Source organism: Hyperolius riggenbachi, chromosome 9 (assembly GCF_040937935.1).
Source record: "Hyperolius riggenbachi isolate aHypRig1 chromosome 9, aHypRig1.pri, whole genome shotgun sequence".
Lineage (NCBI taxonomy): Eukaryota > Metazoa > Chordata > Amphibia > Anura > Hyperoliidae > Hyperolius > Hyperolius riggenbachi.
This window is the reverse complement of record NC_090654.1, coordinates 175,670,652-175,686,318: the sequence shown is the minus strand read 5'-3', so window position 1 is coordinate 175,686,318 and position 15,667 is coordinate 175,670,652. Positions and strand designations below refer to the sequence as shown.

General features: G+C 44.2%; 1 protein-coding gene across 1 annotated transcript in view; it reads left to right on the top strand.

Annotated features, from left to right (window-relative positions):
• The first annotated feature begins 7,347 nt into the window (after positions 1–7,347).
• The window catches only part of DENND6A (DENN domain containing 6A), a 122,292-nt gene continuing 113,972 nt past the window's right edge, over positions 7,348–15,667 (top strand). Inside the window, exon 1 of the mRNA XM_068253729.1 lies at positions 7,348–7,583. Coding sequence (XP_068109830.1) covers positions 7,440–7,583 — 144 coding nt within the window. The 5' untranslated portion in view covers positions 7,348–7,439. The remainder of the gene's footprint in view (positions 7,584–15,667) is intronic.

The following is a 15,667-nucleotide window of genomic DNA, read 5'->3' as shown; positions in this document are numbered from 1 at the left end:
CACCATTATCTTGCGTGGCACTGTATGGAGTACAATACAGGCAACAGAGAGTAAAATAAGTACATGCATATTTTGTGCACCAAAATATGTATGTACTTATTGCATCCTTCAGCAACACCAGTACAAAACTGCACACATAGTTAATGCATGGTTTCAAATACATCCAGCAATACAGGTACTGTTATACTCTTTGGGATCCAAGACTGTGCTCTTCCTTGTTCTGCACCAATCCTGAATCCTTCTTTTTCCACCAGATGAGCTCCATGGGGACATGTGCAAAGTTTATCTTAAAGCGGTTTAAAACCCTGACATAATATTCAATAAAAACATGTTTTCCTACTTTTTATATGCCATACGGTTATCATATTTGCATTTGTTCATAAGTATTATTATTCATTTAGAAATTATAGGTTCCCAAAAGTACAGTTTTTTGCTTTGTGAGCTGACTTAGCATTTTATTAATAACTGGTTTTATTCATTATGTGTTGAAGGCAGACATGCTTTCAGTGTCTCTCTGTCTCCAGCTGCTTCTGCACAGTCAGAGAATGTGTCACATTGCTCACTTGATACAGTTAAGTAAATACAAGATAACATTATATACAACTTCAGATGAGTCCAGATTTCAATGCACTGAACTTTCAAGTTCTGTGTGTAAAGGCCCATACACACGTCGGATTTTTCTAAACGACCCGTCGTTTGGACGTCCCGTCGTTTAGTCGTCCGGACGTCAAATCGGGCGTGTGTACAGTCCGCCTGGCGGATCACTCAAGACCGGTCTTATCAGCTGAATGACGGACTGTACACACGCCCAATTTGACGTCCGGACAACTGAACGACAGGACGTGCAAACGACGGGTCGTTTAAAAAAATCCGACGTGTGTATGGGCCTTAACCCTTCGAATGCTGGTCTAGTAAAAAAAAAAATGCTGGTTGCATATAATATGCTGTAAATATTTTTTAAAGCAAAGAAGAAATGCTGGGTTATATTACGCTTTAACAGGCTGGTGGTAGGCATGGCTACAACACTGAGGTTGTTTAAACCTTGGCTAAGCAGAACTCACTGCTCTTTGCTTTACATTGTCCAAGTGTAATCACCACCACAGTCTCCCTTCGTACGTATTATTTGGCCATAGGTGAGCTGGGCGCAGGGTGAGCCAATTGACACCCTGCTGCTGCTCAAAGTTATAGCAACTCTGGGTTAGATGTAATTCGAGGTCTGGCAATCGCTGGAGACTCAAATTTCCTATGTGCAAGGTGTGCAGCATAGCACTAGTGCTATGGCTGCATTCAGCTTCAGCGACATGACCTGATTTAGTGTCCCTGGCCTGTCTGTCTTGCCAGTCATTCCACTCTACACCTTTTGTCATTGTCCTTTTCCTGGCAGTCCAGTTTGCACCTGTTGTCCTCATTCCTCCTGCCAACCTACCAGTCCAGTCTGCAGCTTCTGCCCTTGTTCCTGTTGTGTCAGTCCAACCGTAACCCCATGTCAGTTACCTTCGCACTTGTCTTGCCTACATTGACATGCATTCCACCCTCACCCAGATTATGATCTTGTCTTCAGCACACTGCAGTTATTATCTTCCTGTTCTTCTTATCTCTGGTGGGTAACCCTGCGTGTGCAGTCTGGTAATCATTTGCAGCAAAGCAGTCCAATTCCCACTAGGAGCCCATTGCCCCTTGCAGGACGCTCTTGTGAAGACCAGTGGTTAGATTGTGTGCTCCATGGTGGCACTATATATTCCATCAGTGCCAAGATCAACAGAACCGTGAAAAGTACATGTTCAGTTGAATTAAATTATTGTGCAGAGACAAAAGTCATTGGATTGAGGACACTGCCCTTGGAAGCTTACAATCTAGATGGGAATGGAGTGGAAATACAAGGTAAGGTGATGAAGGACCCAGTGGGTAAAGCAGTGAGTCTTTTGACTTTTGGTGCATATGTGGGTGTGTGTCAGAAAAGGGGACTATAACAGATTGCATGCTTGTTTGAAGAGGAATGCTTGAACATTTCAAGGCTTGAAGTATGATGGACAGGATGCGGAAAAGAATTCCAAAAGAGCTTGTGAAAAGTCCAGGATGCAAAAATGTCAGGGGTTGACTAAGGTGATGTACAGGAGGGTTTTATGTGTAGAACAAATTTTACTGTTTGGATGGTATGCGAAAATTTGTTAGGAAATGTACAGTATAGAGGGGACTGCTTATGAAGAGTTTTATAAGAGAGGTATAGGAGTATGAAATTGATTCTTTGAGTATTTGGCCCCAATTGAGGGACTGACAAAGAGGGAAAGCATCAGAGAAATGTTGTGGCAGGTGGAAGAGATGAGCAGCTGATTTTGGTAGAAATTGGAGTCTGTTTTTTGGGAGTCCACTGTTTACCTCCACTAATAAACATGTTTAAAGGAATCACCAAATGCTGCTCAATCCAGTGTTCTAGTTACTCAGTAGTGCATGTTGCAAAGTTCAGTGTCCTCTATGGTGTGTCCCTAACCTTACAATCCTTCCTCTAGGTGTAACCTACAGCCAGAGGCAGTCTTAAAGTACGCGGGGCCTGGGGTGAGTGTCATATGCGGGGCCTAGACTCATAAGTATAGGCCATATACGGTACCATACCACCATGCTCACGGGCTTGTCCGCCTTTAATGCAGTACACCTTATTATTGTTTAAAAACAATTAAGTTTGTTAAAGGCCACTAAGCCAACCAATATACTGGGGATGGGTACTAAGCTGGCTGGGGAGCTAGGGATGGGTACTAAGCTGGCTGGGGAGCTAGGGAAGGGTACTAGGCTGGCTGGGGAGATAGGTATGGGTACTAGGTTGGCTGGGGAGCTCGGAATGGGTACTAGGTTGGCTGGGGATCTAGGGATGGGCACTAGGTTGCCTGGGGAGCTAGGGATAGGTACCAGACTGGCTGGGGTTGGGTGCTAGGCTGGCTGGGAGCTAAGTATAGGTAGAGGCTGGCTGGGGAGCTTGGGATTGGTACAAGCTGGCTGAGGAGCTAGGGATGGGTTCTAGGTGAATGGGGAGCTGGGGATGGGTACTAGGCTGGATGGGGGCTGTGTCTGGATAGAGATACAAACTTTTGTGTCTGTTTGTACCCATCCCCAACCCGAGCCCCCTCCGTCTAGAGTCCAGGCTACACTGACTGACCTAAAAGCCCCCTGGGCCCCTCAGGCTGATGTTTTTGCATGTAAACTTAATTTGACATTTGGCGAGATTTATGTCACAAATTCATTACAAAAATGCAAACTGCATAGTAACGTAAAGCATGTTGAAGACAAACACCTAAGCAATAAAGGGGAGGTAGGTGCAAACTATAAGGTGCATAAAACAAAACAGGAAGATCTGTGCATTCGTAAATGAATTACTACTGTTCAGAACACAAACAGCTAGACTTCTGTAGCCCTTTTCTGCACCACCACCAAAATGCTGGGACAGGGTGATATGTGTTGTGTCTGCTGGCCTGACTTCTGTTCATTCCATAATGGTTTACAATCAGGGGCGTTTCTAGGTTCCTGGGAGATCCTGGGCACCAAGAGGAAATGATTGTGAAAATGGGCGTGGTCATGCCACGGAAAGCGGTCGTGGGCATTGGTGAGGCCAAATGTACATGAACATAGCAGTGGTGTAACTTAAATATATTCAATATGAAGTATTTCACATAAATAAGCCCCTCACCTGGCTTCTGTCTTGTCTTCGCTGGCTGGCCTGTGTGCTGTACTCGGCTGGCGGTAATGCTGGGCCTCCTGGCTGGTGGTTATGCTTATGCTATGCTGTGCTGGCATTGCTGGCAGTGATGCTGTGCTAGACGGTGATGTTGAGCCGGCCTGGCTTTGCTAGGTGACTTGCTGGGGGCTTTGGTGGGCTGGGCAATTTGTTGGGGGCATTTTGGGGGGGCTTTGCTGGGCTGGGGGCTTTACTAGGCTTTGGTTGGCTGCACGCTTTGCTGGGCTGGGACCAGGAGGCTTTGCTAGGCTGGGGGTTTGCTTTGCTGGGGGCTGTGCTTTGCTGGACTGGGGCCCTGGGGCTTTGCTTGGCTGTAAATAGGTAGGTGTCCCCAGTATAGGTTAGATAGGTAGGTTCCCCCAGTATAGGTTAGATAGGTAGGCAACTACAGTGTAGGTTAGATAGGTAGGTTCCCCCAGTATAGGATAGATAGGTAGGTGACTACAGTGTAGGTTATATAGGTAGGTGACTCCAGTGTAGGTTAGATAGGTAGGTTCCCCCAGTGTAGGTTAGATAGGTATGTTCCCCCAGTATAGGTTAGATAGGTAGGCGACTCCAGTGTAGGTTAGATAGGTAGGTTTCCCCAGTATAGGTTAGATAGGTAGGTGACTTCAGTGTAGGTTAGATAGGTAGGTGACTCCAGTGTAGGTTAGATAGGTAGGTTCCCCCAGTATAGGTTAGATAGGTAGGTTCTCCCAGTGTAGGTTAGATAGGTAGGTTCCCCCAGTGTAGATTAGATAGGTAGGTTCCCCCAGTGAAGGTTAGATAGGTAGGTTCCCCCAGTATAAGTTAGATAGGTAGGTTCCCCCAGTGTAGATTAGATAGGTAGGTTCCCCCAATATAGGTTAGATAGGTAGGTTCTCCCAGTGTAGGTTAGATAGGTAGGTTCCCCCAGTGAAGGTTAGATAGGTAGGTTCCCCCAGTGTAGGTTAGATAGGTAGGTTCCCCCAGTATAGGTTAGATAGGTAGGTTCCCCCAGTGTAGGTTAGATAGGTAGGTTCCCCCAGTGTAGATTAGGTAGGTAGGGTCCCCCAGTGTAGATTAGATATGTAGGTTCCCCAAGTATAGGTTAAATAGATAGATTCCCCCAGTGTAGGTTAGATAGATAGATTCCCCCAGTGTAAGTTAGATAGATAGATTATGCCCCCAGCATAGGTTAGATAGAAATGTGCCCCGATGAGACTGAGTAGGGAGGCGCTGGGTGGAACGGGCAAAGCGCAGTTAAAGTGGACCCAAATTAAAAATACAAGATTTCAGAAATAAAATCTATTTTCTAAATTATAATAACAAATAGCAGCCTTTTTTCAGCTGCATGCGGACAAATATAAAATATTTTACATTGATTGGAGGAACCCCTCCCTTCCTTTCATAGTGCCGGGACAGAATCCGGCAAACTGCTGGAGTAGATGGTGTCCAACACAGGAGGAATTGCTAATGGCTGCCACCTGTATAACCCTAGTTATAAAAAGAGAAGGGTGAAAAGCATGCACTGAAATGCTCATAGGCTTGAACTAGTGTTAATTTATCTTTGTATGTGTCAGAGTGGTGCAACTAAATATTTTGAATTTAAAAAAATGTTTGGTTTGGGTCCGCTTTAAAAACTCACCTTACAATCTGTGCATGCAGACGCTCCAGCTTCTTCCTACTTCCTCCCCCGGCGTCTGTCGCATTGGTAACAGCGCCCCCTGTGATGACATCATGGGGGCGCTGTAACCAAGACAACGGACACCAGGGGAGGAAGTAGGAAGACGATGGAGGCTGCATGCGGAGATTGGAAGGTGAGATTTTAACTGCACTTTGCCCGCTCTGCCCAGTGCCCCCTCCTGCCGCTCAATGTGATCCGGGGCACCATGGCAACAGGTTCGGGGGTGGTACCCCGGATCAAAGGCCCTAGCGACGCCCCTGTTTACAATATATTCTGCTGGTGGTATTGTAGCGTCTTTACCTGTTTACCAAATTCCAAAATATGATGCTCTTAAGTCCTGTGAGAGGTTGCTAGTCACAGACTCCCAGTGGTTGGCGCTGGGTTGGCTGTATTTTGCTTGCCCGTGGTCAGGCGTGCTCTGCACATGACGTCAATTGTGATGTCAATGTGCAGAGCGCTCCCGGCTGCGGTATCTAAGTCGCAAGTGCCAGTGAGACAGCGCCTGAGCTTGACCCGACCAGGAAGAATGGGGCTCTCAGTGTGAGCACAGTGGGCATGACCACAGGGCCCCTTTCAGGGCGAACGCCCCACTTGCCCAAAAGGCCGCCTCTGCCTACAGCCCTCCACTAAGCTGAAAAGCTTGGCAGGGAGTGTGCCCCTTTGTATAGAGTACCCATTTATAATTTTTTCTCAGAGCTATAGCTGACTGAAGACTTTATACACAGGCACCAACTGCACATCACCACAGTCATATGGCAGAACTATTATTTGAGAAGGGAGTGCAATTCCAACTGCAGAAGGCAATTAGCGAATGCTTCCCTGCCAAACTCTGCAGAGTCCAGCTCTCACGGGGAGCCCAGAAAGCCTTGTCTGAATGGTACATAATGCTGCACATTTACTAAAAGGAAGTAGCATTGTCACAGTGCAGTCTAGTATAGGGGACTTTACCAGACCGCTGCATTGACAAGGCTGAACAGTGTACAGCCCTTTGCACAAGGCTAATAAGATTCAGAAGTCGCTTTAACAAGCAGCTTGGTTAATTGATGTCATTCGGAAAATAGGTGTGCTTGTGATCACAGATTTTTTGTAGGGTTCTGGGGAAGGATAAAAATAGAGAAGGAGGAGCGCCTCATAGTGTAAAACCTTTTTATTAAAACAAATTGCGCAAAATAAAAATTCACTTACTAGATGCAAGTGGATACAAGCATGTAATCAGGCTTAGCAGCCTTACAATCCTTCCTTGGTGGGTGCACTTCAAACTGCCGTGGCCATCGGAGTTGGATGGGTCGGATGGAAAGTGACCCTAGATGCTCCCCCAAGGGATAAACGTGTGCTGGTGGCGTTATTACGCGTTTCGGCGTTCCACGCCTTCGTCAGATAAAGGTTATCTGACGAAGGCGTGGAACGCCTAAACGCGTAATAACGCCACCAGCACACGTTTATCCCTTGGGGGAGCATCTAGGGTCACTTTCCATCCGACCCATCCAACTCCGATGGCCACGGCAGTTTGAAGTGCACCCACCAAGGAAGGATTGTAAGGCTGCTAAGCCTGATTACATGCTTGTATCCACTTGCATCTAGTAAGTGAATTTTTATTTTGCGCAATTTGTTTTAATAAAAAGGTTTTACACTATGGAGCGCTCCTCCTTCTCTATTTTTGTCTTTCTGATCAAGCCTTTCTGACAGCCAGGCTTTAAAGGAGCAGCTAAAGTGTGATCCAACTCAGCCACCCCTAGTCACCACCCTAGCAGCGCAAGATTTCACATCCTTTCTGGGGAAGGATAACTGGCTTTTTCTGGCATTTCCTATGAGTGATCTACATATAACCATTATTATGAATTGCTCCGTGAAGAAGCAATACAGAGGAGTAGGAACCGCGTACACAGTAATATAGCAGTGGTTTGTGTCTTGTATACAGCGCTAATCACCATGACAACCAGGAAAAGCGGATGTTTGCAGCTCTGAAGAGCTTCCCCTTCTGTGGTCCGTCACTAGAGTGTGACTACTAGCGCACTGTGATGACGTTGGGAAGATGATTGTCGGCTGGATGGAGGCTCTGTGGATCTAGGAATGTCTGGCTTGGGGATGGAGGGGAATGAGGAGGCGCAGAGCTCCAGTGGGGATGCGCTAGCTCTTCCCTGGGATCGCTTCTCTTCCTGGCTGCATTGTATCTGTGTGGTTGGTTTCGATCTGGAATTGGGCCAGACAGTGGAGGTGAGAGAGGTCTCTTCAACTTCTTCCAGGACTTGTACTGTCATGCTGTTTATTATTACAGTATCTCCCCCTTCTCTGTACCCCTACTGGTGTGACTATTCCTGAGCAAATCGCTGATGTATCACTCACTCCATTCTCACTTTGTACAATGATACATTTTTTACGAGCTACAACACCTGCAGAATACACTCTGCCTCTTCAGCAGAAGAAGGGAATTAGAGGCAATCTCCTGGCTTAGGTGATCTAAGCATACCTGACCCTCTACATCCATCTTATTTTTGATTAGTATTTTATTATCATTATTTGTAAAGTACCAGTATGTTTTGCAGTACCTTCACAATAAATTAAGAGAGTATATTACAGATCCAAAACAAACAATCACAGAAACACAACACATGAAAGAAAATGTTTTCTGTCCTGTCGTACTTACAGTTGACAGGCAAGAATACACTTCTGGATGTACACATATTGTCTTGCCACAGATTTTATTGATAATTGTTGGAAGATCAATAGAGAATTATAATAATGATGTAGAAATGAACGGGTTGCAGAGTTAGTGACCACTCCAGGGCCCACGTGAGGCCCTCCTCCAGTCGCTACATTAGTTCTTTATTGGGGATTTAGTTGCAATAATCACGTCTATATGTGCTTTGAATAGTGGTAATCATGACCTAACATTCCCTTTCTCTGCTTCTATTCCATTGAGCAGCACAAAGCTTTTGACAGCAGCAGTGCATAGGATATTAGGCCTGGAACCCACTAGGAGCGCTTTTCTGAGTGCTTTGTGATCTGAAAAGCTCTTGCTAATGTAATGCTATGGGTGTGATCGCACTTGAGCGATGTGATTTTATAAAAATCCCCCATAGCACTGCATTAGCAAGAGCTTTTTCAAATCTCTAGCGCCTGGAAAAGGCTGCAAATGGGACAAGCTGATAAATTATCAGTATCAGGCATTATGTAGGTAGAAAAACAAAGTCTTGTAAAAGTAATACCTTTTAATGGCTAACTAATAAAGTTATATTATGCAAGCTTTCTGGGATCTAGTCCCCTTCTTCAGGCATATTTCCAGATGTTAGCTGAAGTAAAACACTGATGCAGGTAAATAGTAAACATAAAGATATTAAAAAATATTACATTTTCAAGACTTAGTTTTTTTCTACCTAGATAATTTGTTTTGCTAAAGGGGCCCATACACTGATCGATTTAAGCCATCGATCGATCCAAAATCGATTCTTTCAAATCTATCGATTGATTTGTGGCTGATTTCAATGGATTTGATCTGACAGAATGGAAGATCTATGTCAATCTGATAGCAGATCCATGGTCCATAGAGTTGCACTGGATCTAATGGTCCAATAATGCATTTAGATAGATTTCTAGTATATTTCATTCTGAAATCTATTGGAAATCTGTCCCTATTGTGTGGCACACATCAGATTCCGATTCCTGTCAGATTCGACTTCACAGGCATCTGACAGAAATCTATCTTTTGGTCGAATCTGCTGCAAATCTATAAGTGTATGGCCACCTTAACACGGTACAGATATTTAACTTTATCAGTTAGCCATTAAAACGTATTACTTTTACAATACTTTGTTTTTTCTACCTACGTAATTTGTTTGGCTAACATAGTACAGAAACATTTTTACTACCGTATCAGGTTGAGATTGATCATTTATTCACATTTTACAATGTATGCCTACCTTAAAGTTATGTACACATTTTGGATCATTGTTGTGGCATTGTTGCCTGTGTCAACAACTCAGTTTTGATCACTGTAAAGAAGCACTAATATGCTCTTTGCCAAACAGTCTGGTATGTTATGGGGTGGAGAGGAGCACAAGCTCCTGTGCTAGCTCCTGTGGGGACAACAGTTGATTCAGCCAAGGATTCTCCAGCTTGGCTGATTCCTAAAGGGCAGGCTGCTGACATTTAGGAACACCTGTACACACTCTACATTTCACTTGAAACTATCATGAAGTCATTTTGGGTTATGAAAATTAAGGTGTGAATGTAGCTTAAGACCACCTTCCCTCTGGTATTGCATTTCAAATGCCAGAATCCTGTATTTAAATAAGATTGAAATAGCATTTTAGGTAATTTGCAAGTGTTTGCTGCAGCTTGTTAAATGCAAGGGAAATGACATCCATTGAGAGGTATTGTAAATACCTAAAATAGGGTTCAAGGGTCCTGTTCACAATACAATCTGTGATTGCAGGTACAGAAAATTGGGCATGTCTGTGTGCTCTTACCACTTTTTATGTGACAGAATGTGATTTTCGGGGCATTTGCGTTTAACCCCCCTGGCGGTATGAAAAATTCCGCCAGGGGGCAGCGCAGCAGTTTTTTGTTTTTTTTTTAAATCATGTAGCGAGCCCAGGGCTCAGCGGCATCCCCCCGCCCACTTCGATCAGGAAATCCCGTTCAAAGAACGGGATTTCCTGGAGGGCTTCCCCTGTCGCCATGGCGACGGGGCGGGATGACGTCAGCGACGTCGGGACGTCATTGGGAGTCCCGATCCACCCCTCGGCGCTGCCTGGCACTGATTGGCCAGGCAGCGCACGGGGTCTGGGGGGGGGGGGGGCCGCGCGCCGCAACGGATAGCGGCGATCGGGCGCGGGGGCGGCGGCGATCAGTGTGCTGGCGCAGCTAGCAAAGTGCTAGCTGCGTCCAGCAAAGAAAAAATTATGTAAATCGGCCCAGCAGGGCCTGAGCGGCACCCTCCGGCGGCTTACCCCGTGTCACACACGGGGTTACCGCTAAGGAGGTTAATGATCGATAGTAGTGCTTCCAAACACTATTATAACATGTACCCCTTTATGAAAGGTGGCACTTTTTGAAAAAACCCGATTGTAATTAACATCATCAAGAACCTTTGGCCTTTTGTTTAGAGTACTCCATATTTGTGCATAAATGCTTTTCAAACATGCTTTTATTTAATGAACTAAAAAAACTTGTTCAGGCCACTTTTTATATATGATTTTTCATTGCTTTAATCCCCAAATCCCCTGTAATTGTACAGTGGGATGCAAAAGTTTGGGAAACCTTGTTAATGGTCATGATTTTCCTGTATAAATCGTTGGTTGTTACAATAAAAACATTAGAGAGAACATTTAAAGAGAAACTTAGTATTAACCTGTGTATGTAGGTCAGGGGTCACTGAGCTTACCGAGCCAATTTGAGTTCCAATAATTAGTTCTAAAGGTTTTGGAATCAATAAAATTACAACAGTGACCAAATTTATGCACCTGCCTAATTTTATTTAATAGTACACTTGAGAGGGAATTACTCGGCACCCATTAAGCGGAGATGAAGGGCCCAGCCCGCACATATGTTGTGGATAACTCCACCCCAGGTCACTTATATGAAAACGACTTGATCAGCTCAGGGCTGTGCAGACGGTCAAATTGCAGAAAAACATGTGAAATTGCTAAGTACAAAAAGTTAGTGCAAAAGATGTGTATATGAAGTTGTCTTGTATTCTGGACATGACGGCAGAATGAATTGAAGCCTTAAAGGGACAGTGCCTGGACTAACTTTTTGTATTTACTAATTTTATTTAAACAATTATGGCATACTTTCTGTAAATCCAATAAACTTAATTTCACTACTCAAATATCACTGTGTGTGTCTCCTATATGATATGTTTAACCACCTTAGCGGTATGGACGAGCTCAGCTCGTCCAGTACCGCCAGAGGGTGCCGCTCAGGCCCTGCTGGGCCGATTTTGTTCAAATAAAGTGCAGCACACGCAGCCGGCACTTTGCCAGCCGCGTGTGCTGCCTGATCGCCGCCGCTCTGCGGCGATCCGCCGCGAGCAGCGACGAAAGAGGGTCCCCCAGCCGCCTGAGCCCTGCGCAGCCGGAACAAATAGTTCCGGCCAGCGCTAAGGGCTGGATCGGAGGCGGCTGACGTCAGGACATCGGCTGACGTCAATGACGTCACTCCGCTCGTCGCCATGGCGACGAAGTAAGCAAAACACGGAAGGCCGCTCATTGCGGCCTTCCGTGTTACTTTTGGCCGCCGGAGGCGATCAGAAGAACGCCTCCGGAGCGCCATCTAGTGGGCTTTCATGCAGCCAACTTTCAGTTGGCTGCATGAAATAGTTTGTTTTTAATTTAAAAAAAACCCTCCCGCAGCAGCCCTGGCGATCTTAATAGAACGCCAGGGTGGTTAACTGACATTTTTTTTATCGTAACAACCAATGATTTATACAGGAAAATTATGACAATTAACAAGGTTGTACAAACGTTTGCATCCCACTGTATATGACAAGTTGAAATACCCTGAGGTATAGGCACCACATGTTGAGAGCCTAGACTCTATACAGGGCTGTGGAGTCATCCGACTCCACAGTTTACGAAACCTCCGACTCCAGGTACCCAAAATTGCTCAGACTCCACAACCCTGCTCTATAACATTAAAGCGTACAGTATAGTGCTTGTAAAGGTGTACAGCAACATGTCTATGAAACGCACTGCATTGCAGCACATTTGGTGGAAATGCTACATAATAAATCTTGTACGTGAAAATGCAGTTGCTTGCAAATTGCAAAGTACATGCATCCTCTAGATTGTAAGCCTTTGACAGGGCCCTCTTCCCTTGTGTATCATACTTGATTGTACACTCTACCCAGAATATGTGGACTTGTACTATTAGCACAACCACTCCAGTGTATGATCTGGCATTGTATTACTACATGTATTGTGTATCTTATTGCTTATTACCTGTATTGTTGTATCTATTGCCTATTATCTGTATTGGGCTGTCACCCCTGTTATCATTATTTGTAATCCTATGTATTGTACAGCGCTGCATAATATGTTGGTGCTATATAAATCCAATACATTTTTATTTTAAAAAGTGAGCAAACATAGTGCGTGTGGAAATAAAGTGTTTGGCAGATGATTCATTAAAAGTTGATATGCTGGATAAAACAGATTCTAAAAAGTAGTGGTTAGGGTAGATGGATTAACCTTATCCTACTGCACTTATCCTAAGTTTTCTCTCTTTGTAACTCTATTTTCTGTTTATTTGGTTGCATGCACTTTTTTTGCTCTTGGCTGAAGTTTTTGAACAGAATAAGAATGCAATGTAGAAAGTACATTAACCTCCTTGCCGGTTATCCCGAGCTCAGCTCGGGGTAACCTGCGCAGGAGGATATCTCAGGCCCCGCTGGGCCGATTTGCATAATTTTTTTCCCTACACGCAGCTAGCACTTTGCTAGCTGCGTGTAGGTCGCGATCGCCGCCGCTCGCCGCCGATTCGCCGCTACCCGCCGTGCCGAGCCGCCCCCCCCCCCCCCGTCCCAGACCCCTGCGCAGCCTGGCCAATCAGTGCCAGGCAGCGCTAAGGGGCGGATCGGAGTCTCTCTGACGTCACGACGTCTATGACGTCGGTGACATCATCCCGCCCGGTCGCCATGGCGACCGGGGAAGCCCTGCAGGAAATCCCGTTCTCAACGGGATTCCCTGCATACTCTGATCGCCGAAGGCGATCGGAGTGGGTGGGGGGATGCCGCCGCTTAGCGGCTATCATGTAGCGAGTCCTGGGCTCGCTACATGATTTAAAAAAATAAAAATTAAAAAAAAGTGCGGCGCTGCCTCCTTGCCGGATTTTTTAGACCGGCAAGGAGGTTAAAGAGAATCTGTATTGTTAAAATCGCACAAAAGTAAACATACCAGTGCGTTAGGGGACATCTCCTATTACCCTCTGTCACAATTTCGCTGCTTGCCGCCGCATTAAAAGTGGTTAAAAACAGTTTTAAAAAGTTTGTTTATAAACAAACAAAATGGCCACCAAAACAGGAAGTAGATTGATGTACAGTATGTCCACACATAGAAAATACATCCATACACAAGCAGGCTGTATACAGCCTTCCTTTTTAATCTCAAGAGATCATTTGTGTGTTTCTTTCCCCCTGCAGCTATCTTCCACTGAAGTGTCAGGCTGTTTCTTCCTGCAGAGTGCAGACAGCTCTGCCTGTATGTAATTCCTCAGTATGTGAAAGCCCAGCCAGCTCAGAGGAGGATTTATCCAGCTTGTAAAAGATAATAGAGCAGAGAGAAGCTGCACTAATCTAAATAACACGCAGGCAGTATGCAGAGAGGGTCCTGGAGGGGGGAGATGCATCACAGAACCACAACACTGAAGAACTTGGCAGCCTTCCAGACACAGGCTGACAAGTCTGACAAGAGAAAGATAAGTTGATTTATTACAGAGATGGTGATAGTAGAACGTGCTGCAGTAAGCCAGGGCACATTAGAATAGATTTTGGAACTTGTAGGATGGAAGAAAACCGGATGAAATTTTTGTTACGGAGTCTCTTTAAACTGTTGTCTACGGTGCATTATGATTACATAAGTTGTACTTCCTGTTCAGAGGTTTTGTTAGAAGTCCACATTTTGAACACTATGAATACAGTCATTTTGCATAGTTATTAGATCAGGAAATAGGCAAGTATTTTTTCTTGTACTTTTTAGTTTGTGTTGTAAGGAAAAAAGCAAGTCGTACATTCTAAGTAATGCGTAACTAGGGAGTTGGAGCGTTTCCACCATTTATTTTGCATTAGGGATAATGCTTTTAGATTGTATCTTGGATATTATGACACCTTCTCATTTACAGATGTTTAATAAAATGTATCATAGTTGTACTTCAGTAAAGCCATAAAACAGAATTGAATGGTAAATTTATGTTCTGCAAGATAACTGTTAATGAGTAACCAAAGATAAATTACAAGGTCAGAAATTTATAATTGTATAGAAATCTGCTACTAACAAGAATTAGAGACAGGGTTTATTACTGAAGACAACCGAGCTGACATGTGACATGATGAGATAGACATGTGTATGTGCAGTGCCAAACACACAAATAACTATGCTGTGTTCCTCTTTTATTTCTCTGCCTGAAAGAGGTAAACATCAGGTATGCAAGTAACCGTTTCTGTCCGTGTCGGGATCGGGTCGGACTGAATCAGACAATAGCATAACCCTCACGGATAAGTAATTACAGCCATAAAACACTCACCTGTCAGTAAATGGCTTCTGAGAGCAGGAAAGAAATTTTAAAAAAATATATAAATATATCCTATCTATCTATCTATCTATCTATCTATCTATCTATCTATCTATCTATCTATCTATCTATCTATCTATCTATCTATCTATCTATCTATCTATCTATCTATCTATCTATCTATCTATCTATCTATCTATCTATCTATCTATATATATATATATATATATATATATATATATATATATATCTTCTCAAAAAATTAGCATATTGTGATGAAGAGCATTATTTTCTGTAATGTACTGATAAACATTAGACTTTCATATATTTTAGATTCAAATACACACAACTGAAGTAGTTCAAGCCTTTTATTGTTTTAATATTGATGATTTTAGCATACAGCTCATGAAAACCCAAATTTCCTATCTCAAAAAATTAGCACATTTCATCCGACCAATATAAGAAAAGTGTTTTTAAAACAAAAAAAAAATCAACCTTCAAATAATTATGTTCTGTTATGCACTCAATACTTGGTTGGTAATCGTTTTGCAGAAATGACTGCTTCATTGCGGCGTGGCATGGAGGCAATCAGCCTGTGGCACTGCTCAGGTGTTATGGAGGCCCAGGATGCTTCGATAGCGGCCTTAAGCTCATCCAGCGTGTTGGGTCTTGTGTCTCTCAACTTTCTCTTCACAATATCCCACAGATTCTCTATGGGGTTCAGGTCAGGAGAGTTGGCAGGCCAATTGAGCACAGTAGTACCATGGTCAGTAAACCATTTACCAGTGGTTTTGGCACTGTGAGCAGGTGCCAGGTCGTGCTGAAAAATGAAATCTTCATCTCCACAAAGCTTTTCAGTAGATAGAAGCATGAAGTGCTCCAAAATCTCCTGATAGCTAGCTGCGTTGACCCTGCCCTTGATAAAACACAGTGGACCAACACCAGCAGCTGACATGGCACCCCAGACCATCACTGACTGTGGGTACTTGACACTGGACTTCAGGCATTTTGGCATTTCCCTCTCCCTAGTCTTCCTCCAGACTGGCACCTTGATTTCCGAATGACATGTA